The sequence below is a fragment of the Camelus dromedarius genome, chromosome 20 (assembly GCF_036321535.1).
Source record: "Camelus dromedarius isolate mCamDro1 chromosome 20, mCamDro1.pat, whole genome shotgun sequence".
NCBI classification, from domain to species: Eukaryota; Metazoa; Chordata; class Mammalia; order Artiodactyla; family Camelidae; genus Camelus; species Camelus dromedarius.
In genome coordinates, this window is record NC_087455.1 from 2,621,145 (window position 1) to 2,648,156 (window position 27,012).

Here is a 27,012-nt window from a genome sequence, read left to right on the forward strand (position 1 = left end):
AAAAGTGTACTCAGAAGCAGAATTAAAAGTAAGAAAGCAGAAACAGACTCACTGGTAGCATTGAGAAATAATGTGGAAGGTATCTCAGAACATGAAAAGGAAAGACAAATGGAGAGAAGAAAGAAAATAGGATGATGAATTCAGAAAGTTTGACATCCAAGCAGAAAGAGAAAAAGGATAAAGTCATCAAAGAAATGATGCAAGAACATTTTCTGAACCAAAGGATCAGGGTTTCTGGATTGAAGCTTCCCTCATACTGAGCCTGCCCTTCCCCAAGCCCCCGAAGTGGTTCCCTCAGCTCCTCACAGTGGGTGCCCCGCGGCTGTGATGGGGTGATGCTCTGATGATTTTGGACTTTGTCTTTACAGCTCTTACTACAGTTGTAGTTCTTTAATAGTGCTTGTTACAGTTGTAACTAATCGTGTGTGTGTGTGTGTGTGTGTGTGTGTGTGTTTGTGTATAGTTACTCTAAGGGAGGGGACAAGCATGAACAAGTGAATGAGATTGGCTGGCTGGCTGGCTATGGAAATATAGCATCATTGGTTAATTATTAGAGTCTGGAGCCTAGTTTAGGTGTCTTGGGGTTAATGCTGTTCCGGTATTGAATATAAAAGGAAGTGTGATTCTTAGTTTTTGGATGAAATGTAACACTGTGTTCATAGGTTCAGTTCTAATTAGATCCTTGCCAGAGAGGTTTGGGGAAAGAATAAAACAGGCAGGTAGATTGTTAGTGAATGCAATTATTTTGGGAAGACAGGGAAAGTTCAAGAAATAGTAGAGAGGAAGGCAGAAGGCCTGGTGTGGCTCTTTAATATTTGGTAGATTGACCAGCACAAGACGAAAGCATGCGTTGGAATGTCTGGCATCGGTTATTTTTGGTATGGCCAGTTGGGTTGTCTGATTAAGTCCTCTGGATTCATTAAGTCAGACAAGGCAGCCGTCTTCATAATGTGGAAATAGTAGAAAGGGGAAGATCTGCTTGTGTCCGGTGCCTCCAGGACACTCCTTTTACCTTCAAGTTGTTCTTAATACAGGCTTCGGTTATAGTAAGTGTGCGTTTCTTAAGGTGGTTTCTTAAATAAGTCATCATTTCCTGCTCCCTTTCTAATTAGAGGTGTCTGAGAGGAAACCCTTCTGTTTTCATAGCATGCTGAGGTTGTGAACAACCTTGAAGGCCTGTCTCCTGTCCATACAGATGTTTAACTCCTGAGCCTTAAATGGGAGGCAGGCTGCTGTTGGAGCTGTCAGCACAGCCCCTGAGCATGGGAGAGTCCTCTGTAACACAGCCATCCCCAGTTGAGGAAACCCAGCACCCAGCACCGAGTATACCTTAATATATTTTTAGTATTTTAAATTGAGAAGGCACTTGTTCAGTAGTTTTGTACTTTCCAAGACCAAAAAATGGGAAGGATTTAGCAATGTTAGAAATGTCAAAGTACAAAGAATAAACTATAAAAGGAAGGTGACCCAGACTTAGGAAGGGCTATGACAGTTTGCCAAGGCATAGAAAAGACACTTGCTCTGTATCTTTAGTTTAACAATGAGGAGAAGGCGGCACGCATCATTCAAGCTACTTCGGGTAGTCGTTTTCTGGCCCCACGCTCCACACAAAGCGAGAACCACCTTGCTTCCTGGAGTTGAGCATACGCTGTGTCAGTTACCTATTGCTGAAAACAAGCCATCCCAACACTAAGTGGCTTCGAATGACACAAGTTATTAATGTTGTTCAGACCTGCAGTCTGGACAGGGCTGAACAGGGACAGATCATCTCTTCCCATGTGGTGTTGGCTGGGGCAGCACAGCCGGGAGCCAGAGGGTCTGCTTTCAGGGTGGCTCTGTCACGTGGCTCGGAAGTGTCAGCAGGTTCTTGGGGCTCAGTTCTTCTCAGGTTGCTTGAGCTTCTGAACAGCATGGTGGTCGGGTTCCGTGAGTGAGCATCCCAAGAAAACCGAGGGAACCCAGGTCCCTGCCTTACTTTTTTGTTGTTGTTGCGTTTTATGGTGTAGCTTAGGAGGTTTCTTAGTCTGGCCTGAGGCCCAGACTCAAGGGGGAGGAATGTAGACTCTGCCTCTTGAAAGGAGTGTCATAGTCACGTTGGAAGAAGAGCATTGAGAATGGGAGATTTGGAAAATATAAACTCCCCTACACGTGTTGATACTGTAATAGTAAAACATTTAAGTGATTTGATGTTAGCTTCTCTGTCTAGTAAAATCACTATAGGACATTTAAGATATTCGGGTTAGACTTTTTGTGCGGAAATAAACCCAAGTTTTGTGTAAAAGAACAAAATTAGGGAGAAGGAAACTTTCACATTGGTCTAGTTTGCATAAGGATTTACTTTAACTGGGATCATTATCAAATTCTTAGAAACTCTTCAAGCTTGATGATGTCTTAATTTTTACAAATGTCAGCTGTTCCAGTTTGTTTTCTTTGCTTCTCTTCTCTCCTGGCATGGTTCTCGAGTTTTATTAAAGGGCCAGCTTATTTCCAGCAAAATGAGTTTGCTCTCCTGGTGGGATCTTAGTATGTACCGTGAATGTAAACAGGGCGGCTCTGGACTGGGGTGGTCGTTATGGTCCTTGTGCTTTTCCCCCTCTTTCATATGTGCTGTTTTATGAAGCATCTCTGTCAGATTGTGAGGTGAGCCTTGGAGTCAACGCCATGGTTTGTCAGCACCGTGCTTCCTCAGCCTGCCTTGGGACTGCCCTCCTTACCCCAGGAAAAGAAGTTAGACACCAGGAACCCTTGAGACGGTCCCTATGTTAATGAAAGGGAGGCCTGAGCTGGAAGGTCAGCGGCCATCCCTGGCAGGCCACCCATTCCTGGTCCAGGGAGCTCTGGCCTCTTGCTGCTCTGGGGACCCCAGCCGGGCAGCCTGGTGCCTGAGTCAGGACTCGCCAAGTGTGGCCAGCAGACTGGAGTTGATGCTGGAACTGTTGCCAGCCTAGGACAAAGTAAGGTAGAATTTGGTATAAGTGTCTAGAAACCTTTACAGCAATTTGACAGTAATTTTATATTAATTGAGTCTAGTGATAGAGTTCTGTGCTTGGCTTTTGTATGTCTTATTTTTATTCTGTTCTCTAGAGTTTTTCTGTTTTCTGTTTTCCTCTTCATTTTATTTTACAATAGTATTGGCCTGTGACAGATTGAAAATTAAAACAAAACTGGTCCATAGTTTGAGGAGGAGGGGTCAGCCCCTCTCTGGGTGAGGATTCCTCTGTGTCTGTGACTCTGTTCCCAAGGATTCACCCAGCCAGGGAGTATGTGGTAATGCAGTGTTGATTTACTACTGAAAAAAATCTGCGTGTCAGTGGACCTGGGCAGTTCACACCTGTGGTGTTCAGGGGCCAGCGGCAGTGACTTTTCATCACCAGTGTATCTGGAACTAGAGAGCTTCTTTTCAGGAAGCAGTAGATACTGCACAATACTTAGTCATCCTTACTGTCTAATTTGGGGAGCGAAAGAGATTGCTGAAATGATCAGAGTAGAGTTGATTTTGTTTAATGATCCAGCAGCCTTGCTAAATTCATTTATTAATTCTATTAGTTCATCTATAAATTCTTACAGATTTTCTTCACACATAGTTATGTAGTCTGTAAATAATGACAATTTTATTCCTTCCCTCCTACCCTATGTCCCCCCCCCCCTTTTTTTGCATATGGAATCTAGTTAAGACTTTGGAACAATGTCAAATTAGACGTGCTAGTGGTGGGCCTCCGACTTATTCGCAGCCTTGGGGTGAGGTGCGGGGGAAAGGGCTCCTTTCCACCAGTATTTAGTTTAATGTGGATACTTTCATCAGATTAAGGAAATATTTTCCTATTTCTGCTTTGCTAAATTTTTATTATGGTGTTTGGTAAACTTTATCAGATGCTTTTTATGCATATATTAAAATAACTGTGGTTCTCCTTTCTGAAAATACAGTGAGTTACATTGATTGCTTTTTTAAATTAAGACTGCTTTTTTAAGAGCAGTTTTAGGAGTTACATTGATTGTTTTTTTAAATTGAGACTATTTTTTTAAGAGCAGTTTTAGGTTCACAACAAAATTTCAGAGAGGTACAGAGATTTCCCATTTCCACCTCATCCAGTACATGCAGAGCCTTCCCCATTACTAAAGTCTCTCAGCAGAGTGGTACGTTTGTACCACACATCATGATCACCCAAGGGGCATAGCTTACATTCTGGTTCACTCTTGGTGTTTGCATTCTTTGGGTTTGGACAAATGTATGATGACGTATATCCATTATTGTAGTGTTACATTGATGATTTTCAGTGCCCTAAAAATCCTGTGTTCTCTCTGTTCATTCGTGCCTCCCTCCATCTCTGCATTCACTAACATTTTTACGGTCTCTGTGATTTTGCCTTTTGTAGAATGTCACATAGTTGGAATCATGTAGTATGTAGCCTCTTCAGATTGACTTCTTTTACTTAGTAATGTGCATTTAAGTTTTCTCCAACTCTTCCCATGGCTTGATGGCTCATTTGTTTTTAGCAGTGAATAATACTATATTGCCTGCATATACCACAGTTTATTTATCCATTCACTTGCTGAAGGACGTCTCGGTTGCCAACGAGTTTTGGCAGTTATGAGTGAAGCTGCTACAAAACATGGATTACTTTTTGAATGTTTAATTATCTTTGCATTCCTCTTGGCCATAATATATTTTTCTTCTTAAATATTGCTTGATTAAATTTGCTAACATTTTGTTAAGATTTTTGTACCTGTGTTTGTAAGGAAGCTTGATATCTGGGTCCTTTCTGCTATTGTCCTCTCCATGTTTTGTGTCGCAGTCTGGCTGGTCTCATAAAACAAGTTGGGAAGTGTTCCCTGTTCTCTGGAAGAATTTCTGTAAGATTGATATTACTTATTCCTTAAATTGTTGGAAGAACTCACATATTCCTTTGTGGGAAGAATTTTAATTACAAATTGACTTTTTTATAGAATAGTTCTGCTTGGATTTTATATTTCTTGTTTTGGTTTTGGGACATTGTATTTCGCAAGGAATTGTGCATGTACCTACATTTTCACTTTCATTGGCTCAAGTTGTTCATAACATTCTCTTACCAATCTCCTCACATTGCATTTCTGCCTCACCTTATTCATATCCTCTGTTCTCCTGCATCCTTGATGCTGTTAGGATTTGGCTTCCCTTTTCCTTGATTAGTCTTCCTAGAGGTCTGTCAGTTACATTATTCTTTTCTAAGAAATAACTTGATTCTGTTCAGCTTCTAAATTGTGCTGTTAGATGTGACTGTTGAGATCATTGATTTCCGGTCTTCATTTCTAATTGTGCATTCAGAAGTGCAGATTTCTGTCTCAGCACAACGCTATCCGGATCTGGTTTTGATATTTCCTTTTATTGTATCACTCAAAACACTTAGAGTTCTTTGAAATACATTGCTTAATTTCCGGATAATTGGGGATTTTCTGGTTATTACCTTTTTGTTGTCCAGCTTAGTGCTGGACACAGCACAGAACATACTCTGAATAATTTGAGTGCTTTGATGCTTCCTGAATCCTGAGCTTTCACCCAGCGTGTGGTGAGTATCTCACCTGTAGAGATGAATCGCTGCTGGGTGCGTGTTTTCTGTGTCATCTTGTCCGTTGGTCGTGCTGTTCAGACCTTCTCTGTGTAGAAGGTGGAAGCTGTGCTCCCACCCCTCTGCCTCTCTTCAGCTTTACTCTGCTCCTGGGGGCTCCCTCGGGGCTGGTTTTGGGACTGGTGAGTGTCCTGGAGGGACTCATTTCTCCACCGTGTCCTTCTCACCAGAACCCGGGCCCCTGGCTCTCATAACCGGGGTCTCTCACTGCTGGTCTCTCTCTCATTAGGGGCTTTTTCTTAGATCCTCAGGCTCTCAGAGGCCCTCTGGGAAGAGGTGGCGGTGAAGTGTCTGTCCCTGGCTCCGTCTCTGTCACCTGTTGTCTTGGTTGCCTCAGAACGTCTCGGGCTCCAAATGTTTGGGTTGCTTTCCGGGTTGTCTTTTCTGAGTTTTCTCAGTGGGAGTTGAGTCTTGCCCATGCTCTTCCCTCGCTTTCAAATGGGAGTCCTCCCATCATTCTGAAAATAATTTAATTGTGTTGTATGCGTTTGGGTTTATTTTGTTTTCAGTTGTGACCTGTCTGCTCTCCTGCTAATTAGACTAAGCAAGAAGACCTTGTTTTAATTAGCGTTTTTTCATCACAAGCTCCTAGTGTATCTAGTAACTACTCATTGAATTTTCTTTGTATGAAGAGAGAACTTGTACCTCATGTGAAATTTCTTAAAAGTAGGCAGCAAAATTAACGTATTTTGCTTTCCTGTGAGCTTTTCTCACAAATTTAAAGGCTGTGATTTAAAAGGGGGTGGTGGTGTTACATTAATGTTTATAGATAACATAGTGAACCTTTAACAGAGCTGAATTAGGATTCCTGGCCTTTAAATAATTTAACAAACATGCTTCTCTGAGTCCAGTACTGCTCTGGGACGGGGACAGGGGCGGGAATACAGTGATGACCCCGGGAGACCAGGTCCCATTTCTCCTCGGGCTCATCTTCTGTGTGTGACATATCACAGGGAGAGAATGAAGAACAGTGTTAAGTCAGTATCCACACAACACGTTTTATCTACAGATTTCAAATATTGCACACTGAAAATTATTTTCTTTTACAGAATATGACAGATACCTGGCTTCTAGCAAAATAATGGCAGCTGCTTACCTTGACCCCAACCTGAATCACACACCGAATTCAAGTAACAGGACTCACCCGGGTCCCGGTGTGGAACGGTCCCCCGGGGCCATGGAGCGAGTCTTAAAGGTCTTTCATTATTTTGAAAGCAACAGCGAGCCAGCCAGCTGGGCCAGTGTTATCAGGCACGGAGACGCCACCGACGTCAGGGTGAGTGCGCTTGCCTAGGAGACATACTCAACGTGTGTATTAGGTTAAATGTTAATGGCACATACCGAAAAAAGACAACGTAGTAATTTGTATTCCCACATTTCAGAGATGTTAACTTTTCTCTATAATATTTATACAGTTAATAAATGGCTGACCAGAGTTTTAATTGATATAAAATTTCTTGGAAAAATAATAACTGCATCATATCCTATTCATATAAAGCCATTGACTTGTTTTTCTCCTGTTTTTGGGTTTTTTTTAACTTTCTGAAGGAGACAAGGGAACAAAGCAATTAAAATAGCCTCTGATACTTAAGACATAAATTATTTTCTAGAAAGTGTAATTTTGAAGATATAAGCATGACTCCAGATAAGGTTGATTCTTCAAAAACTGGCAGATCTCTTCTGTATACCAGACATTTGGCAAAGTTCTGGGGATATTAGAAGTCTTGATCTCAGAGTTTCCAGTCTGCTGTGGCCAGGCCAGTGCACAAGGTGCTTCCCAAGGTGTTCCAGGTGACCAGGAGGGCTGCAGGGTAACTGTGTGTGGATATGGGTGTTAGCTGGAAAGGGTTTCTTCTGGATGCTGAGGAGTTTGTGATGAAGAACTCGGAGAAGCGTGTCGTAGGGAGAGGCTGCTGAGGAGTGAGATGGTGGCACCGTGATTTCAGAAAACTGAGTTCAAAATGTAAATTTTCAGAATGTTTCTTTGACCAAATGTTGCAGAAGCCCCTCCTCCTTCCTGCCTCTCCCTTTAGTCCGTGTTCATCTTCCAGGAGGACGAGTGTCCAGTGAGGAGGGCCAACAGGTAGGTCTCCCCACACTTCTTTCATAATAATGAAACAAATTAATTTGCCTTAACTATTTTTAAGCAAAATAAAGGGATTGGTAGAATTTGGATTTGAGGCTACAACATTATATTTGAATTAGTATATAATTTTCTGTTACCTCTGTAGTATTGTAATACTGACTTTTCAAGTGAAGTATTAAAAGGAGTCATTCACTCAGGGTTGACGTACATACTAGTATCTCTCAGTGTGCTATGCTTGAAATATAGTAGTCTCTTTTTACAGACCGTGCATGAAGCTTGTTGGCTTTTTCTGGTCTTTTTCTATTTCTGTGTTATATTTATAAACACAATCGCTTGATGGAAAGACCTGCACCCAATGTTCTACCTTAAGGTTAATCAGATGATTCATAGGGAGAGAAGCCTTGTAACTGTAAACGCCCTGGAGAGAAGCAGCGATCATGGGGCACATGGCAGCCTTAAGCCAATGCCGAGGACTTACCAGACATCAAAACATTCATATTGTGAAGAAAAATTTAAACCAGATACAAATACATAAGTTATGGGAACACATTTGTCAAACTTCTGTGGAGATCAATATGAGCAAAAAGCTCTGTGGCCAAAGAGCAAGCTGTTTTATTTCATAGTAATTGATGAATGTTTGAAATTCAGCAAATCTTGTCAGTTGACGGTTGATTTTCCACATGAGGCAGAGAAACCTCCGCTGGCATTGATTCACCACAGCCCTCTCCTGGAATAACATGAAAATCCATGTGAGCCTGGGTCACTGCTGTGGAGGGTGGGTGTTATTCCATTTAATGCTATAACATTTGAAAATGCAGTGTTTTAATTGTAAATTAGTGGATGGGTCTGAAAATCAACCATTTTCTTTATTTTCTTTTTAATTTTTATTTTCTAAGCTCTTGATCTTATTCAACTGGATTTCCATTTCATTGATTTCTTTTGGGGGCATTAATTAGGTTTGTTTGTTTATTTGTTTATTTAATGGAGGTACTGGGGATTGAACCTTGTGCATGCTAAGCGTGAGCTCTACCACTGAGCTACACCCTCCCCCTAAATCAACCATTTTCTGAAAGGAGATAGCTTATTGTTATCCAGCGTTGCTGAATAATTAGATTCAAACTCAGACTCTGTTGCTACAGTGCCCAATGTGGTAGCTGTGTGCAGCTATTGAACACTTGACTATAGCTGGTCTGAAGTGATGTTTTGCAGATGTAAATATATACACGAGATTTCGAAGGTTTAGGATGAATAAATAATGTAAAGTATCTCAATAATTTATTGTGATTTTGTTCTTGGCATACTAGTTTAAAGAAAGTACATTATTAAAATTGAATTCACCTATTTCTTTGTGCTTTTTTAATGTGGCTGCTAGAAATTTTAAAACGACGCGTGGCTTGCTTTGTATTTCTGCTGGACAGTTGTGCTCTATAGAAAGTAACTATCTGGGAGGCTGGTTCAGAAGAATCAAAACCTTTGGAGGTGTTGAAAGATTTATTTTCACTAGGAAAGATCTGTATTCTTGTTACAGTTCATTACAGAGGTTCTATTTCTTGTGCTTTGATTAATAAACGTCACTCCTATCACATGCATGTGCTAATTATGCATGTCTGATGGCTACTGACAGGGTTCGCAGGGCCCCACAGTAGGTAGAGTTGACAGAACAGCAGCAGGAGGTGGAAGGGCTTGTTGAGGGACTGGAGACCTCAGCCTCGAGGCCTCGGACACTCACAAACCAGCACTGGCCACGTGTGCAGCACCTGGGTGTGAGGTGGTCGAAGGCCTCTTTATGGTAGGGTCTGTGAGATGGCACGTTACATCTCCATAACCAGCCTCGACCCCTGTAACTGCCCAAGTGCTGCCCAAATCAGGTGCAGGTCAGAAATCCAATTATGATTACTAAACAATAACAGGCTAGTATGTCCTGCCCCAGGATAGTCAGTAGCCCATGGTCGCGGGCATCACTTGTCTTGGCCATAGCCAGGTGTCGGTACCATGCTTCAAGCAGCCCTGGAGAGCCAGGATTCACCATGTTGGACAGTATTAAGACTGGCCCTGTAGAAACACTGTAGTGAAGGGAGAGGGTACAGCTCAGTGGTAGAGCATGTGCTTCTATGTTAAAATAGGAGTCCCCAGGACCTTTGTTAAAATAAACAAACAAATAAATAAAATAAATCTAATTCCCCCTCCAGAAAACAAAACCCAAAAAACAAACAAGAAACACTGTGGTGCTACGTCAGAATTATAAGGGTAGAGAGAAGATCCACATTGTACCAGAGAAGTCTCCTGCTTAGGAAGAAGGATGACATTTACGTCAGACTTTCATCAGCAGCGCTGGACGCAAGAAGACAGAATCTTCAGAATTTTCAGAGGCTCTGGCGAAATAACTTGGACCTCTGCAGTCTGTACCAGACAAGTTTTAGGTCACAGAAATGTGGAATGGAGGTATCCGCAGAGAAATAAGGATGTAGAAAGTTAATACCGTAGGCTCTCTTTAAAAAATGTGATGGAGCGTGAAGAAAAGAGAACTGAAAGGAAATGTGCGGTGGGTGCAAGGGCTGTCCTGGCTGCCCGCGTGTGGTCTCCCTGGCACGGCTCTTACGTCCTCATTGCCTCCTAAGGCGGTGGTGGCGGTTGAATCCAGGGCTCTGCCTGTTCCACACCTGTGCCCCTTTCTGGTGGGTCTCGTTCTGCTTCAGACCTCATGCCGCCCAGCTGCACCTGCACCGCTCTTCTGTGCCCTTCTTTCCCTGAAAGAACCCCTAGTGCTTCAGTCTAAGGGTTCCCCTCTTTTAGTTCCTTAGATCATTGGAGTTCTGTTGCTCCTCTTTTGCTTATACCCAACACCCAGTACGTTGCTAGTCCCGTCCACACTGTCTTCAGAATATACCTGGAACCCCCATGTCCTGGCACCTCCACTGCACGCCTTTCTTGGGGCCAGCACATCTCCTGCGTGCTGTGTCACATGGTCTCTTGACTGACATCCCGCGTCCCCTTCTGCCCCCTCTGTCTCTTCACAACCCAGCAGTCGGGCCACCCTGCTGACTTGAGGGCCAGAACACATCCCTCCTTCACTCAGAACCTTCCAGCACCTTCCTCTCTATTTAGAGTGAATACTCAGTTCCTTCGGGGGCCCCTGCCACTCCTCTCTGGGTCGTGCCGTGACCATCTCTCCTACTGATCTTCACTTTCACATTCTGCTTCCTGGCCTGTTTCTCTAACGTGCCAGCCTTCTAGACAGTAATTTGCTCAAAACCTCCAGGAGCTCACCATTTCTCTCAGAGAAAAGCCAGATTCCTTCAGTGGCCTACGAGGACCTCCTTGTCATCCTTCCTGGAGCTTCCCTAAAGCAGCCAATCCCTGCTGACACCCGTATTCTATCTCAGTGATACCCATTTCAGTCTTGTGCTCTACAGAGCTGAAAAGTCACACCTTTGTGTTATTTTAAGCCCCTAAGTTTGTGGTCATTTGTTACAGCAGCATGGGGGAGCCAGCAGTGACTATAGACCACGGAGACCAAAGTGCATGCTTTGCCTCGGAGGGCCCCGGTCCACGGCTGCCCTGAGAGGAGGAGGCACGCTGGCCCCCAGCGAGCAGGATTTGGGTTTCCGCATCTCGTCTTTGGAGACTGGTTGACGGTAGCCTCCGGCCTGTACAGGTCCGATCAGAGAGGAGCAGCAGGAGCCCGTTGGTTTCCTAAACGTGGGGAGTACCTGGAGGAGCAGCACACTGAGAGCAGTAGCCCCTGGACACAAAAAGACAGATGAGTACTGATCAGTGTATTCGGCCGTTGTTAGGGGGAAGCAAGGGGGTGAACAGTGTGGAGAGCAATACGTGTGGCCTCAGGCGTCTCCTCTCACAGTAAACAGAGAGAGGCTGCAGGTTATCTGTGGGGAGGTAGCTAAAAATGTCAGACATCCATTTTCATCAGGTCCCCCGCCTCAGCTTCCCCACAGACTACCTAGTTTCTGCGTGTATTCACCATCGCGCCCTTCTCCTGCTAGACTCCGAGCCCTCTGAGGGCTAGGGTCACATCTCCCTCGTCATGCGGCCACTAGCCCCAGGCCTCAGCGGGCTCAGGCGGTCACTGACCTTATGAAGGGGTGCACATCCGTGAACAAATGGATACGAAGGACAGGTGCACCACTGCTGTGGAGAAGATCATGTCCTTCCAGAGCGCTACCTGCAAGATCAGTGATGCACTTGAATCAAGCAAATCATAGAATCACAGCCTCATCTCACTAGTTAGTAATCAGGGAAATGTGGGTTGTAACACCCACACCCCCTCGTGCGCCTTTGGTCCATCAGTTTGATGAGCATTTTAAGATTGGTTTTATCCAGTACTGGCATGGGGTGAAGGACCGTCTGTAGTGTCACATGTCAGGTGTAATTGGTATGGTCTCACTGGGGGGCATTTTGGCTACACTCATCGAAAGGTCACATTTTAAGTAGCTTTTGACCCAGCAAGTCCATTCTAATCCCTAGCACTTTCACAAACATACGATGGTGGCTAGAAGGATGTTTGTGGTAGTGTTGCTTTTGTTCCCACCTCCCCTTCTCCCCCAAAACAAGGCAATGAAAAAGAAAATGACCATCTCCAGTAGTAAGATGGCTGAATGCTGTGTTTTTGATGAGGTACAAACCTAGTGCAGACCCTGGCTTCTTTTATTTTCAGTTTTGAGAAGGATTCTTTCTCTGTGAATATCTAACATGAGAATTTAATCAGGGAAATTGTATATTTCCAAAACCTGGGCTGTGATATAAATGAATAAACAGATTTCAGAGTAGCTAAGTGTTGTCTTGTATACTTTAGGACCAGATTGTCATGAGCCTTTAAAGCCAGGATGAGAAATTTAAACTTAAGTTGTCTGCCATTATTGGTATACTGTAAATCCATGTTCAGTTATTTCCCTGGAGACAGTGGAGACAGTCCCTTTTCTAAATGTAAGTATTCCAGAAACAGTATACACGTATACTAATGTATGTGTGTGTTACATGGAAATGGTAGTATTTCCTTATGGCAGTATTGTAGTATGTGTTGAGTGTGCATTTCCCACTAAATACTTAGTTTTCAAAGTTATCTGTTCAGTTATCCAGAACCAGATACTTGGTTCTCAAAATTATTTGTTACTTCGTACATACCTGCATTCAGCATCAAATATTTAAGTACCATGTATATTCGTAATCTTGGCTGCTATCCAGATTGACCGAGAAATGACATTTATAAGAGTACTGGAGAATGAGAGATAGGACAGAACACAACAGGGAAGCATAATGGAAAAGTGAAAAATGAAATAAAAGGAAATGTCTGTGTTTATTGCTTAATTTTTTAGTGGGGAGTGAGATTGCGGCCAGGCGTAGTTACAAGGCCCTGCAGTGTGGGAACCCTTTGTTATGCAAACCCATGCTTGAACCATCCTGGCTGTCTTCTGACGGTCTGATCAAGTGGCCTGACTCAAACTCTGTCTACTCCATAAGGCTTCAAGACTAGGAACTTGCTTTCCCCTAGTCACCTCATTTATGGACTGTCTCTCTCTAATTGATACTGCCTCTCTGCAGGTGGGCGCCCACGCGCCTCGTGAGTTCACAGGACGGGAGGGTAACCTCTGCACGGGGTAGCAGAGGGGGCAGCCAGAGAAGGTGGGATTTTTCCTGGGTGTTGATGGCGAATGCAGGTGAAAGGAGTGGTGTGTGCTCTGCCTGGCACTCTGTCTGATGTGGCAGGTTAGACAGACCATGTGCACTGACAGAGACGATGAGAGACACAGGTGGAACTTGTAGCCCTGCCAGAAGAAGTGTTGGTCTGGAGTCTGCAGCAGCCGGAGGGCCCGTGGCCGGTGGAGGTCCGGCGAGTGAGGGTGGTGAGCGGCTATGAGCTCTGGTAGTAGCCGGCAGAGCTGGGCTGGGAGACAAAGGCGCTTTTGTGGGAATTTGAAAGAGGCGCCAGCTCCTGTCCTTTGCAGCTCAGGGCTTTGGATGTTGGCAAGGAGAAGCTGCAGAAGGCGCCTTTCAGAGAATTAGCAGAAAAGATGTCCCTTGCTGTAGGCAAGATTTGCAGGCAAGCTTGGGGGCTGGACCTGGGCTCCCACGGCCACCTGTGGCTGGAGCCCTGGGTAGTGCCCAGCCCATGCCGCCACTGTCAGAAATTCTAGGCCTTGAATCCGAGAGCCAGAAAGAGCCTTTATGTTCATCCCAGTTCCACCCACAGTTCTGTGGACTGTGCACACCCTGCTGTCCCAGTAGGAGTTCGTCTTCTGTAGGAAGCTGTTTCTGACCCCCCAGCCTGATCCTTTGCTGATGCTTTGTCTCTGATGCCATGTCGCGGCCCCGCCCCATGCTTGGTGTCCAACCTTGTCCTGGAGATGGAGTAGTTGTCCCAAAGGGAGGGCGGCCACATGCAGGCCCTGGGAGCACAGCATGCATTTGCCCTTGGTGTGGGCAGGCTGGGTCCTTGGCAGTTTTTGTATTTAGTAGTGTCATTATGTATCTTTTTTATGGGTAGGCCTGGGAACAGCCTTAATTGTATTATTAACAGCATTATGCAGAACTTGTAATAAAGAAATACTTTGTGCAGAACTTTTAAGATGTGTCTTACACTATAAGATACAGGATAGCTTCAGTTAATTGCTAATTTTTAAAAACCAGTGATATTTTTCTTTAATAGTATTGATTTTCTTTAATAGGAATTTTCAAGTTAGTATCAGCATCATTTAAAAAACGACCTTATTAATGGCCTATAAGATTGAGAAGAATGCAGTGGACTGTGATTAGCACAGCCTCGTGGAAGGGCTGCGGGTGGTTTCCATTGTATGCTTAGATATGAGTCTTCCACACATGCTACCTGTTTACAGATACACGTGCATGACTTCCATGCCTCTGCAGGTTCAGGGAGGAATCAGTCCTAACGCTTCCTTTCCCGCGGCCCCTTCTTCCAGGGAGCCTGTCTTGATGCCCTCCTTCAGAGGTTGCCTGTATCCCCCCTGAATGCAGGGGGCACACGCATTGGGGCTAGCATTAGACTGGGGGCTGTTGTAGATTGCTGCAATTAATACATAGGGAGCAAACAGCAGGTGAGTAGGCCCAACTTTAAATAGCTTTTCATAAGTCATCAATATTATCAGAAATATGGCCTTGATTATATGTTCCTAAATGTTTGGTTTTGAAAATGATATTAAGGTTGCAGCCTGTTCTTAACAATACACATGGTACAGAGAGTATAACCCCTCCACAGGTCTTGTTCTCAGCAGGTGACGCTGAGGGGTGGCTGGTGTCCTCTGACAAGTCGGAGTGGTGCAGAGGCGGAGCTGCAGAAATCAATAAAGAAAGGGGAAGAGGTGGTTCTTGTGGGATTTCAGAACTTTTCTTTGTCTGTAAAAATACTATTTCTGAAAAAGGTCCTGAGTAAAATTAAGTAATTTATTTAAGTTGATAGTTTTTTACCAAAGATTTCTGATAATTAAACCAAAGAAATGAACATTGCGTTAACTTTTAGCATGCAGTTTTTTGTTTATAACCGTCGTCTTTGTGGGGGGTGTGTTTTAGGGCATCATTCAGAAGATAGTGGACAGTCACAAAGTAAAGCACGTGGCCTGCTATGGATTTCGCCTCAGTCACCTGCGGTCAGAGGAGGTTCACTGGCTCCATTTGGATATGGGTGTCTCCAATGTGAGGGAGAAGTATGAACTTGCACACCCACCAGAGGAGTGGAAGTAAGATTACCAACCTACTTTGGGGTGGCTCACACTTGATTTGTTTTGCATATTAAAAACGCACAAGAGGATGGTTGTCTATGCTTAATTTTCACGCTGATTGTCACTACGCCTCCTGTATGAATAGAGTTGGCCGGTAATTTTTAACCAGTGATCTCTACACTTCCGTGTGGTCCTCTCTGGGCACCACTGATTTGCGTGCTTGACCCATCTGGTTGATTTCGTTCTTCTGGGATGATCCTTTGCTCCTCACACTTCTCTCGTCTGTGCTGCTCTGTCCAGCCTCTGCCCTGAGGAGAACGCAGGCCCTGGTCCTTTTATTTCTGTTCTGCGGGCATCCTTTTGTGCAGCAGGACCCCATGTGCCCAGAGGAGACCACGCTTGATGATCTTATTAAGGGGCTGCCGAGCTTGCTTTTTCGTGCCTAGGAGTCTGCAGCCCGCCCAAAAAGTCAGTGTGAAATTGATGTTCACATACAGCCCTGATCTCTTAGTCAGTGATACTGACCTTAGTGAAACTAAAATCATTCGAGGTGAATTAAAAGAATTGCCTATAATTGTCCTTTCCCTGTTTTTCTTCTAATACCCCCCCCCACTAAGTAAACCAAGATGTTAGTAGATAATTATACATCTTCACCACATACGTTTGAGAGAAGTGTAAGTTGTAAAATGAGGTTCTTCCACAGGGGTCCTCATCTCTGAGGATGATAAAGATGCAGAAACAAAGATGTTTGTGGAGGTAAGAGGGCTCTCCAATGCCAGGAGCTTTCAGTCCAAGTAGGTAAAAGAAAAACAAACATGTTTAGATGAATAAATCTCTAGTTGAGTAAAATCTGGTCCCAGTGATAGTTTATCAAAGAAATAGTTTTATTTTCAAGTTTATCAAATGGTTGTAACTAAGCTAATAAAATATTCTGTGAGTTGTAGTTTGGTTGGTTTATATCAATGGCTAGCAAAGATTTGACCTCCATCTATTTAGTCAATTAAAAAGTGTTTAAAATTAAGAGTATCTAAAAGTCACTGAAGAGAAAATGGCTGAGAATTTTGTAGAATCAGTGGGTGACATGAGTTCCTTTTTTCTCCCCCTATGTTTTTTAAATGGAGATACTGGGGATCGAACCCAGGACCTTGTGCATGTTAAGCATGCACTCTTGTCACTGAGCTATACCCTCCCCTACATGAGTTCTCGAATGCAGATTAACAATCTCAAACAGGGTAATAAGATGAAACACACATTTTGGCACATTGTAGTGAAGCAGTATTGTACAAAAGGAAAAGAGACGATGCTGGAGGCAGGCAGGTCTCAACTTCCAGCACAGAGGGTGCCCAGGAAACAGCACGTTCACAGTGCTGGAAGTGGAGCTGGCTCCCTGGACTTGTTTGTGCTGTTAAATTACCTCAGGAACAGGTGCCTGTAAGTTTGGCTCCACAAAACAAAAATAATGATAACACATTTTTGTATTAAAGAAGAGCTCAGTACTGGGTGCGTGTTGAAAGATAGGTGATGAGAATTAAAATTTTGTCAGCTGAATCTTAAAGCTGTATATGAGGGTAACAGCTAAAACATTAGAAATAGATTTTATAACTTAAATGGTGGTTGAGTAAGTGGGAATTAAAGAAATGCAGCAATCAAAAAGAAGGAAAGAAATGGAGAAGCAGCATGTTGAAACAAAAGAAATAGAAATCAATAAGGTTTAGAAATAAATGCAAGTATACTAACAGTAAATGGTCAGAGGTTGTGAGCGTGATTAAAAAATAAATTTTGACTCTGTTGTTTATAAGATGTATCCAAAACATTGACGTTCATACGTTTTTGACTTACTGGAAGAAATATATTTTGCCTTAAGAGCCAATACACATGTACACGTATGAATGTATGTGTCAGAACTGTTTATGTATAATGGATCCACATATTTTGCAGAATCATACTCAGCCTTGTTATTTACACTAAGATCTAAAGGTTTTCTCAGTAAAATAAATAAGTAGTTAAAAAAAAGAAGTCTTCCTGCCTACTCATGAGCTCTGACTTTCAGTTTGCAAAACTCACATAAAGCATGAGTACAAGTGTACCAAGCAAATAATAACCAGGGAGAAAAGATAGTATTGGGCTATTGATGTCCTGTGAAAAGAAATGTAAGGCAAAAAAGCATTGTGGCGGATGTAGTGGGCAGCTACATTATAATAAAAGGGTTATTTCACCAGGAATTTAATTAGTATGGAAATAGGTATAACTCTTATAAGTTTCTAGACATTCCTGAAAAGGTATAAAGAAGAATAGCATATAAAGGAGCAAAACTTATTTCTCTTAGTCATTAAAAAAAGGAGGAGCACAAACAGCAGTGAGTGAGCAGCGGTCTAATCACACGTGTAACTTCCCTCCCGGGTGGGAATGTGGGGTCCTGCTCTGACAGCATGTTAAGCAGTTTAAAGACACTTTCTAAGTCATTTGTGGTTGAAAGGAAGACGCCCAGTGTGCTGAGGCTCTGGCTTTGAAGTTTTGTCCCAAACCCACCACGGGCGCTCCCTCATCCTCTGCCCGCTGTCTGCAGGGGCTGCTGCAGCCACTCACTTCCTGTCTAGATCCCACCGGTTCCCTGCTTCCCACCTATGGATTCCACCAACCATGGATGGAAAGTTCTGGGGAAAAAAAATTCCAGAAATTTCCAAAAAGCCAAACTTGAATTTACCTTGCCAGCAACTACTTACACAGCATTTGCGTTATGTTAGGTATTGTAGGTAATCCAAAGATGACTTACAGGATGTGGGAGGGTGTGCTCAGCTCACGTGCACACTCGCTGTCACTGTATGTCATTGCACGTGAGCATCTAAGGATGTGGTGTCCGCGGGGCCTGGAGCCAGTGCCCCGTGGACCCCGTGGGGCTCCTGGAAACCTGTCTCTCTTCTGTGAAGCCTTTCTTCCTGCTTTACTGACCATTCGCAGTCTGTCTTCTCCTGCTTGACGTGTGGGGCTGCTCCGGTGACCTCTTCTTTCCTTTTTCTACTCTTCCAACATCCAATGGGATACGAGGTCGCTGCTGCTCAGAAGCTTGCAGGAGCTTCTTGTCACACCCGGAGCCCCCTCCAGAGTTCCTGATAGCTGCTCAGTCCTTGTCTCCATCTGCTGCCCCTCCCCTTCCTCCACTCTGGCCACTTTGGTCCCTGTGAAACTTCAGTTCTCTGTTTTCGCAGGTCCTCGGGTTGGGACCTAATTTGGTGGTCTTTTCTCGGTTGTCAGTTTCTCACATTGAGTAGCACAGCCCTCCACCTCACTTCTCATTTTGCCTTTATCTTTTCCAGCTTTTCACTTGCTCCGCCTTGGCCACACTGGCACCCTTACTGGCTCGTGAACAAGCCGAGCGGATTGTTCCTGGTGCCTGGTGAACTTGATGTTCTGCTGCTGTACGTGTTCCTCTGCCCCTCTTTCGTTTTTGGGACCTCCCTTCATTTGGGGCAGTGCTCCACGTGACCTCTTGCCCATAGCCTTCTCCAGGCTTTCTGTCTGAGAGCTGCTGCCCTCCTGGCACTGTCTTTCTCCCTCACAGGCCCTGTCTTAGTCACTGCTCTGTTTCTGGTTTCTAGTTGTGCCTGGCATACAGTAGATACCCAATAAAAATAATCTTTAGTGAATCAGCAATCATGAAATGATCAACCAGGAACTGAACAATACTAGTTTATGTTAATAACAATATTCCTGTATTAACATGCGTTGCTTACTAGGGGTCAGACACTGTTGAGAGGCTTAACAACTTCCCGAGAGCACACAGGACAGAGTGGAACTGAGTCCCTGGACTCGGATGTTTCTTCTCTAGTCCTGTGTGAGGTGTATGACTACAAGAAACAGAAGAGTGGTCATTTTTTTCTCTCACTAACAGTATCTTCTCTCAGTCCATAGGTGGCACGTGAGGGCAGCTGCAGTTCTGAGAAGTAGGATGTTAATATTCAGATTAACATGGATGGAAGCGCCAGGACTCATTAAAATCACTGGGTATCAGTTTCCATTCCCGTGAGGTTCTTGAGCATAGATTTTCTTTTCATGCTGTCTGCTCTAGGATCTGTTCATGTTGTTAAGTAAGCCTGAGATATAAACTTGTGTAATTGTCTTCAGTTTTTCAAACACCACGGCAGCACATGCGTTTAGTCATAACTGTCTCAGGCAGGATGACCTTACAGGGATGTCATGACATGTCACTGGGGGAAGGAAGGCCTGGTCAGTAATGGCTTTCCTTTAGGAAGAGTGACAGCAAAATTAGATCCTACCTTGAACAGTACACCAAAATCCACTTGGGATGGATCAGGTTAAACAAAGAAACAGAGGAAGTTTAATGGAAAATATAATTGAATGTGTCTTTGGCCCCACAGTAGGAAGATTTTAATGCCACCAAAACGTTCACTTTATCAGACGGGAGTAACAAATTTGACTTTATTGAGTTAGAAACATTATCAGAAGATACAAGTGCAGAAACAGCTGAGCTGGGAGAAGATATTTTTGACACTTGGAACTGACAGAAGATGGTGTCAGGTGTTCTCCTGCTGGTCAGTAAGAGAATTGTGAATAGCACAATAAATGGGCGAGGGACACAAAAGGACTTTCGTAAAAGAGAAGCCCAGTTTGACCCTAATCACAGGAAGACACTGTCAGCTTCATCAGTGGTGAGGGAGACGCGAGTCTAGGCCGTGAGTGAGGTTCCATCTTACACTGTCTGGTTGGCAGGAAGTAAATCGTCATTGCCGATAGCTGAAGAAGTCATGGATCTGACGGGATCCTGCCTGCACTGCTGGGGAGGATGTAAATGGGCAGAACCTTTGGGAGGACCACTTGGCGTCCTCGTGGCACACCCTGCAGCCCTGCAGCGCCCCTTCAGGCTCTGTCCTCCAGAGACTCTTGCGTGTCCGTACTGGGAGCGAGCCAGGAGTGTTCATAGAGAAACCAGTGACGGCTGGGTCGGTTGTGGGATGTTCACAGTGGGATGTTCCACCAGTCACAGTGAACGAGGTCTAGGGACTGGCAGCAGGGTGAGTGAGCCTTAGCCAGGTAACACCATGTGACCAGAGGAAGTGTCAGGACCATGCTGTGAATGCAACACCACTGAATCATACACTTTAAAATAGTTAGTTTTATGTGAATTTTACCTCAACTGAAAAACAAAAAAGTAAGTCCCAGAAGATGACTTACAGCATGATATACTTTAATGAAGTAAAAAGCAAACCTAAAAGACTGTTACTGGGGACACATCAGCTGGGTGAGACAGTGTGGAACAGGTACGTGAAGGGTTGGGGGAGACGTCAGGCTCGAGCCTCTGTGGGGAGAGCAGCCTGTCCCCTTCCCTCCCCATAAGGCTCCAAAGGAACTTGTGCAGAGCCCGCGGGTCCCAAGGCAGAGCCTGTGGTCCCTGCTCTGTACTCATGTGTCCGGTCCCTGCGTCCTCCTCAGGCTGCCTGGGAGCAGGCACTGGCTGGGCCGTCCTTGGGGTCCTGAAGATCCCAGTTAAGCAGGCAGCGTTTGCTAGAATCTTGAGTCAGCCAGAAAAGTGTAAATTCCAGCGCCATACCTAGTTTATCACAAAGCAGAAGGTGTCATGCAGTTTTGAGAGATTTCCACCAAACAGATTTAAATGTTAAAGTTTTGCACTTAGACAATTAAATTCTAGTTAACTCATTTTTGAGAACTGAGTTTTAGGTGTCTGGAATCACCTCCGTGGTGACCTGACTTCTGACTCGGTTACTCCGCTAGACACGGGCTAGGAGCTGTGGGGGAGCGGCCCAGTCCTTTCCCGTGTGTAATCCAGGGCTTTGAGAGCCAGGTGACTCCCTTGGCAGCTGATAAAGTATTGCAGGGCTTTTTCAGAGCAAATGAAAAAGAAAGTCCTTCTCATTGTTATCAAGATGTGGTTCACATTATCCTGCTTCATGCTCCTCTGTTCCCCGCTGTTTCACAGCTTCTCACTCTGCAGAGAGGTGATTCCACACCCCCCCCCGACCTTTGCAGGACAAAAAAGTCTTTTATATAGAGGAAAGGTGTCCTTTTTCAAAGATGACGAAAGAAAATGACTAGTGATAGGTTAGGAAGGTTTAGGTTTTATTTTGGTAGTTTTCTGTGTTACCCTGAAATGGCATTCCATGTGCATATACCCTAAGTTGAAGAGCCGGTCTTTCATTATAACACCAACTTGAACCAGAGTTCTTTAAAAGAGCTAAAGCACTAAGACAGTGAATAGAGGAGCATTCTGACGGGCCTGGGAGTGGTACCTTTAAAGGACAGGACGGACTTCCAGACTTGCTGATTTATTAATTAAACATTTACTGGGTGCTTCTGCACCAGACACTGACAGTGCAAAGATGAGGAAATTTCTAGTTGGTCTGTGACTGTAAAACTAGTATTTATTGACCAAGCTGGTTTAAAACTGGTTCTGGTGGGTATTTGTTACCGCAGTTACAGAACAATCAGCCTTGTGTATGTGGGAATTTCTTTTTATTCTCTGTAAGTATGTAATGTTGCGAAAATAGCGCACAGCAGTCCTGTGTACCCCTCAGCCAGCTTCCCTAAATGTTGAAATCTTACTCGAACACAGTGCAGTTATTGAGACCAGCAGCTTAATAACACTGATACAATACTATTAACTAATTTACAGGTGTCCTCTAATTTCACAGTTGTCCTGCTTAGTGTCCCTCTCCCGGGCCAGGATCCAGATCAGAACACGAGGGGTCATCTCAGCGTCTCGTTGCCTTGGGTCTTTCTCTAACCTGGGACAGGTCCTCAGACTGTCTTTGCCCTTTATGACCTTGACCCTTCTGAAGAATACTGTCTGGTTATTTGTACTTGTCCCTTAATGTGGATTTGTCTGTTTTTTTTTTTTCTTCATGTTTATATTCAGGTTGTGCATTTTGGGGATGAACACCACAATAAAGATGTTGCATTTTCTCATTGCATTTTATCAGGAAGTCTTTGATGACGATATGACTCATTTTACTGGTGGTTTTAAGCTGGATTGTTTGACTTGAGGTGGTGGCCAGGTCTCTGCACTGTACAGTTATTATTTTCCCTTTCTAGTAAGTGCTGTATTCTGGGGAAATCCAGGGACTGTGCGGGTATCCTGTTTTCTCATTCTGTCTTCACCCACTAATCTCAGCATCATTGATGGTTCTTTTTTGGAGTGTTTATTACTGTAATGTTTGCCGAATGATGAATTTCTGTTTTCATCCTTCCTTGTAGGTTTTTAAAATTGAAAATCTGTTATAAGAGCGAGCTGTCCGCATCACAGTGTTCATGGGGGTCATCTGTGTAGTTTCCTGGAGTTGGGCTTTTTTTCACTCCACACGATCTGGCCAGCTGATCCTTCTTGGAATCAGGGTTGTCGTATCATGTTCCAACTCAATTTTTCAAAAAAGCCACATTTCCTGCTCCTCCCCAGCATTAGTTGGTTAGCTTGTGGGTACCTGGGTGCCCGTACTTGGTGGTAAGAGTGAGGAAGTTAGATGTTAGTGGTGTTAATGGTGATCTGTTCCTGGAGAGTAGACGCGGAAGGCTGGGCGTGCTAGTTTGCTGCTGCTGAGAAAGCCACGAGGGGCCCGTAGCAGAGACTTGGAAATGTGGGTCCAAATGCAGCCAAACTCCAGAACAGCACAGAAGCGTGAGGAAGGTGCTACTTTTCCAGGAGGAGCGCGGTGCGGGGGTGTCGGGCTGGTGGGCCCTGGACGCCACGTGCTGTGGTTTAGGGACTGACGTGAGGTGACTGGACTAGAACTGAACTAGAAGACCTGGGGCGGAGCTTATGGGGTTGTGGTGGGGGCGTGCTAGACTGTCATGGGTCAAAGTGGGGACCACAGCCCTTAACATGACCTGGAGACCTTGCCGACCTCTGCGAGCAGCCTCACCTCTGTTCCTGTTTTTAAGCCGTAGGTGCCTTGTCTTAGTCTCATGCTGCCCTCCCGCCTTCGTGCACGTTTGCCCCCATCTGCGTCCGACTCCCTCTTCTTAACCCTGGGACCTTGGGAGAACTACCTAATTCCCTAAAATTCTTTTTTCCCCATCTGTGAAAATGGGTCAGATAGTAACCTGGTCAGTATTTCTCGCCAGTCACTCCTGGTCTCCCTGCACCTCCCTGTAGCCCGTTTGCTCTGCTGGTGTCGCCTGACTGGGCCTCAGATAAGTGCGTCCTGTGGTGTCACTGCTCTGTGTGTGCACAGTGTTCACGGGGCTTCCTTTCTCCCTGAGGACAGGCCGCCTCCTGACCCCACCTCTCCCTGAAGCCCTTTACTCGCTGCCCCAGTGGGCTCTGTACTTGCCTCCGGATGTGTATCCTCCAGCCTCAGGGCCTTTACACGTTCTCTCCTATCTGATTCTCTCCTATCTGACCGGAATGCTCTTCCCTGAGCAGAACTGCTCCCCCCCTCCTTACCCCCTCCTTCCCTCCCTCCCTCCCTCCTTCCTCCTCCCCCCCTCCTTCCCTCCCTCCCCCCTCCTTACCCCCTCCTTCCTTTCCTCCCTCCTTCCCTCCCTCCAGCTCTTTGTTCAGCTATCACTGAGTCAGAGTATCCTTCACCGACTCCCTTTATAAAATAGCACTTCATCACTTGTTCCCCTTACCTGGCTTATTTGTCTGTATCCAATTACCTGCCAGCTCAAAGATATTTATGCATTTGCTGTCTGACTTCCACCACAAAGATATAAATTTGTTGAAGGCTGGCACTTGGTGCATGTTTTATTCACTGATACATTCCCAGCCCCTCAAACAGTGCCTGGTAGATGATTGGTATTGAAGTAAACATTTGTTGAGTAATTACTAAAGTGGTAAATAAACAGTAGAGATCATTGTGATTATGTGCCAGCAACTGTTCTGGCCGTTTTGTGTTTATCAGTTCACTCACTGCTCCCAGGGTCCTGATGAGGAAACTGAGGGCTAGAGAGGTGATGGCAGACAGTGAGTAAGCGATGGACCAGAAGTCAAGCGTGCGTGATCTCAGTCCACAGCCCATGTTCTTTCTGCTGCTTGTAGGGTTGTTGCTGATTAAAAGAAGGCATCTATGCTTGTCACAGCCTCTGTCATGCCCAAGTGGTCACGAAACGTTGGTTGGTGTCAGCATCATTGTTGGGGAGCCAGCCGTTAGTAGCGTGGGTGTGGAGCCAAGCTGCCGGTTGTTTGATTATGGACCAGTTTTTATCATTAAAGTAGGATGGCCTCCCCGTCAAAGCCGCCTGCAGCCTGTTTGATTCCGGAACGTCTGGCCTCAGGTCGCTTGCCCTTGCTGAGCATCGTTTTCCTGGTCTGCTGAGTACGAATAGTTACTCTTGTGTTCTCTGATTGTTAAGAGAAACGGTGCGTATGAGGTGCCTGGGAAGTCCTAAACTCAAAATAAATGAAATGTATTAAGCTTCTGTGAATAACTGTCCAGTATAGAGCGTTTGCAGTGGGTTACAGAGCTCCTTCTCAGAGTGAAAAGGAACCTCAGTGCTTGGCAATTGTGTGTTTTAACAAAACGGACACTTAAAATCTCAGCAGAACTTGTGTATGTGTGTCTTGAATTTTTTCCACCCTTAATTGAACCAAAAGAACCATGTTGGTTACTTTGCATTATTTTCCTTATGAGCCCAATACGTTTTTAAAAGATCAATTTTGTAAAATTTTTAGAAAAAACAGATCTCTGTAACCTTTGGGTAGGCAAATATTTTACAAACGAAAACACTAAAAGAATTTACTAAAAAGAAAAATAATAAATAGGACTGCATAAAAATTACAAACTTTCTTCCTCAAAAGATACTGTTAAAAAAAAGATTTTTAAAATAAAATTTTGCAGGATACCACTAAAATGGTGAAGAGCAAGCCATAGAGTGGGAGAGACATTCACCAAGTCTGGCAAAGGCCTCACGTCCAGAATATATAAACACCTGTGGGTATGGGGGGCTGGGACTCCCCGTGCTGCTCGTGGGAGTGAGTCGTTGTGGCCCCTGGAGCTGACTGCTGATACCTGCCCTGACGTGTGTGTTTGTTACGACCTGGTGATGGTACTCTTAGTGTACACCCAGCAGACGTGTATGTACGTTCACCGAAAGGCATGTGTGCGAGAGAGTTCGTGTGGGTGTTCATACTCGCACACAGAGAGCATTCTGGTGAACTTCATTTGTTTTGACCATTCTTGAAGGTTGGCTTCCTGAGCAGAATTCTTTTTTCCGCCTAGAGGAAGGAAATTAGAGTGTTGCTGGCAGCATCATTCCTCATAGCCTGAGTGGAGAGCGCTCAGACGGCCGTGATGGCCCGCGTGGTGAATGATCCTGTGGTGCTTGTCAGCTCTGGGCAGACTGCGTTCTCCATAGGGGGCTCTCGTGAGCAGAGCGGTGACTGGAAGGGGCCCTACGGTGTGGTCCACTCTAGGGAGTGTCAGGTGCTGCGGCCCCAGGCCGGGGGGGGGGGGGGGGGGGGGGCTTCTCACCACGCCCTGTCTCTGCAGGGCCTCCAAGCTGTAGCACACTCACGTGCACGTTTGTGCTGCAGACCAGAACGCTTACATTGATAGAGTAATTGATTATATCTTCACTTACTTTAAAAATAATATTTCAGAGTAATTGGCAATGCCATACAATAATATTATTGTAGACTATGAATTGAGAAAATTACTTATTTCTAATTGTTTTATTTTGTTAATTATTTTTTAGATATGAATTGAGAATTCGTTATTTGCCAAAAGGATTTCTAAACCAGTTTACTGAAGACAAGCCAACTCTGAATTTCTTCTATCAACAGGTATAGGAGGGTGCTTTAATTATACTCTTTTCTTTGTTTCTTTGAATCCTGTTTACTTCAGATTAAAGCTTTCTATTTTAGAATTAGATTAAACTTAACACTTGGGAGAATATAAAGTTGTCACTGTATGGCAATGAGGTTCTTTTAACTAGTGAGAAATTAGGAATTTTTGACACTTTGTGAATTTTTGTATGCTTGGGCAAATCTTAAAAGATGCTTCTTGTAAGTGGAGACAGTAAGTCCTCAGTGGCACAACATTGTTTTGTCTTTAACTCAGGAGTGGTTACCCTGCCTCAGTGTCAACAGACTTACCAGATTTCATTGTCAGAGCCACCTGTACTCGTATAGTCTCAATAGCAGTTTGCAAAATAAAGCCAGAATTGATGTTTTTACACTAAAAGTACCTTACTTTTTTACCCCTTAAAGTATTAGTTAGGCAATAAGTACATGTGGCAAAAATGAATCAACACAGTTTTAAAATCGAATAAATGTAACTAGTTAGATTTGTGAAAAGTGTGAAAAAAGATCTAATGAGTATCAGTGAGACATTTGTATGTACAATTTTGCAATTAAATGCATGGGGTAATTTTTTGTTTTAATAAAACTGTTCATTAAATGTCTGCTGTGGGTCAAGGATGCAGAAATTAATGACATCACCTACAGCTGCTTTGTGTCCGGCCCCTGCTGTCTGTGAGCACACGTGATGTGACGGTGTGTCGGAGCGTGTGCCGACTCAGGCGGGCTTGGGGTCCGGGCGGCTTCCCTGCCAAGTGTCCTTCAGGGAGTCTCCAACTTTACAGGCGAGGCAGAAGCTGCGCTTTAGAAAACACGGCGCCTTTAAATTTGAGCTGAAGTGGCTTGAAGGGAAATCGGTGAGAGGTG

General features: G+C 44.5%; 1 protein-coding gene across 15 annotated transcripts in view; it reads left to right on the forward strand.

The window, feature by feature from the left end:
* PTK2 (protein tyrosine kinase 2) overlaps positions 1–27,012 on the forward strand; it is a 199,959-nt gene that overhangs the window by 54,508 nt on the left and 118,439 nt on the right. For 13 of the 15 annotated variants that reach the window (XM_064476800.1, XM_064476798.1, XM_064476803.1 and 10 more), the window contains 3 exons: positions 6,653–6,879; positions 15,229–15,395; positions 26,043–26,130. In XM_064476800.1, coding sequence (XP_064332870.1) covers positions 6,685–6,879; positions 15,229–15,395; positions 26,043–26,130 — 450 coding nt within the window. In that variant the 5' untranslated portion in view covers positions 6,653–6,684. Of the gene's footprint in view, positions 1–6,652; positions 6,880–15,228; positions 15,400–26,042; positions 26,131–27,012 lie in introns of those variants that run through there. The other 2 variants (XM_064476808.1, XM_064476804.1) reach the window with 2 other exon arrangements.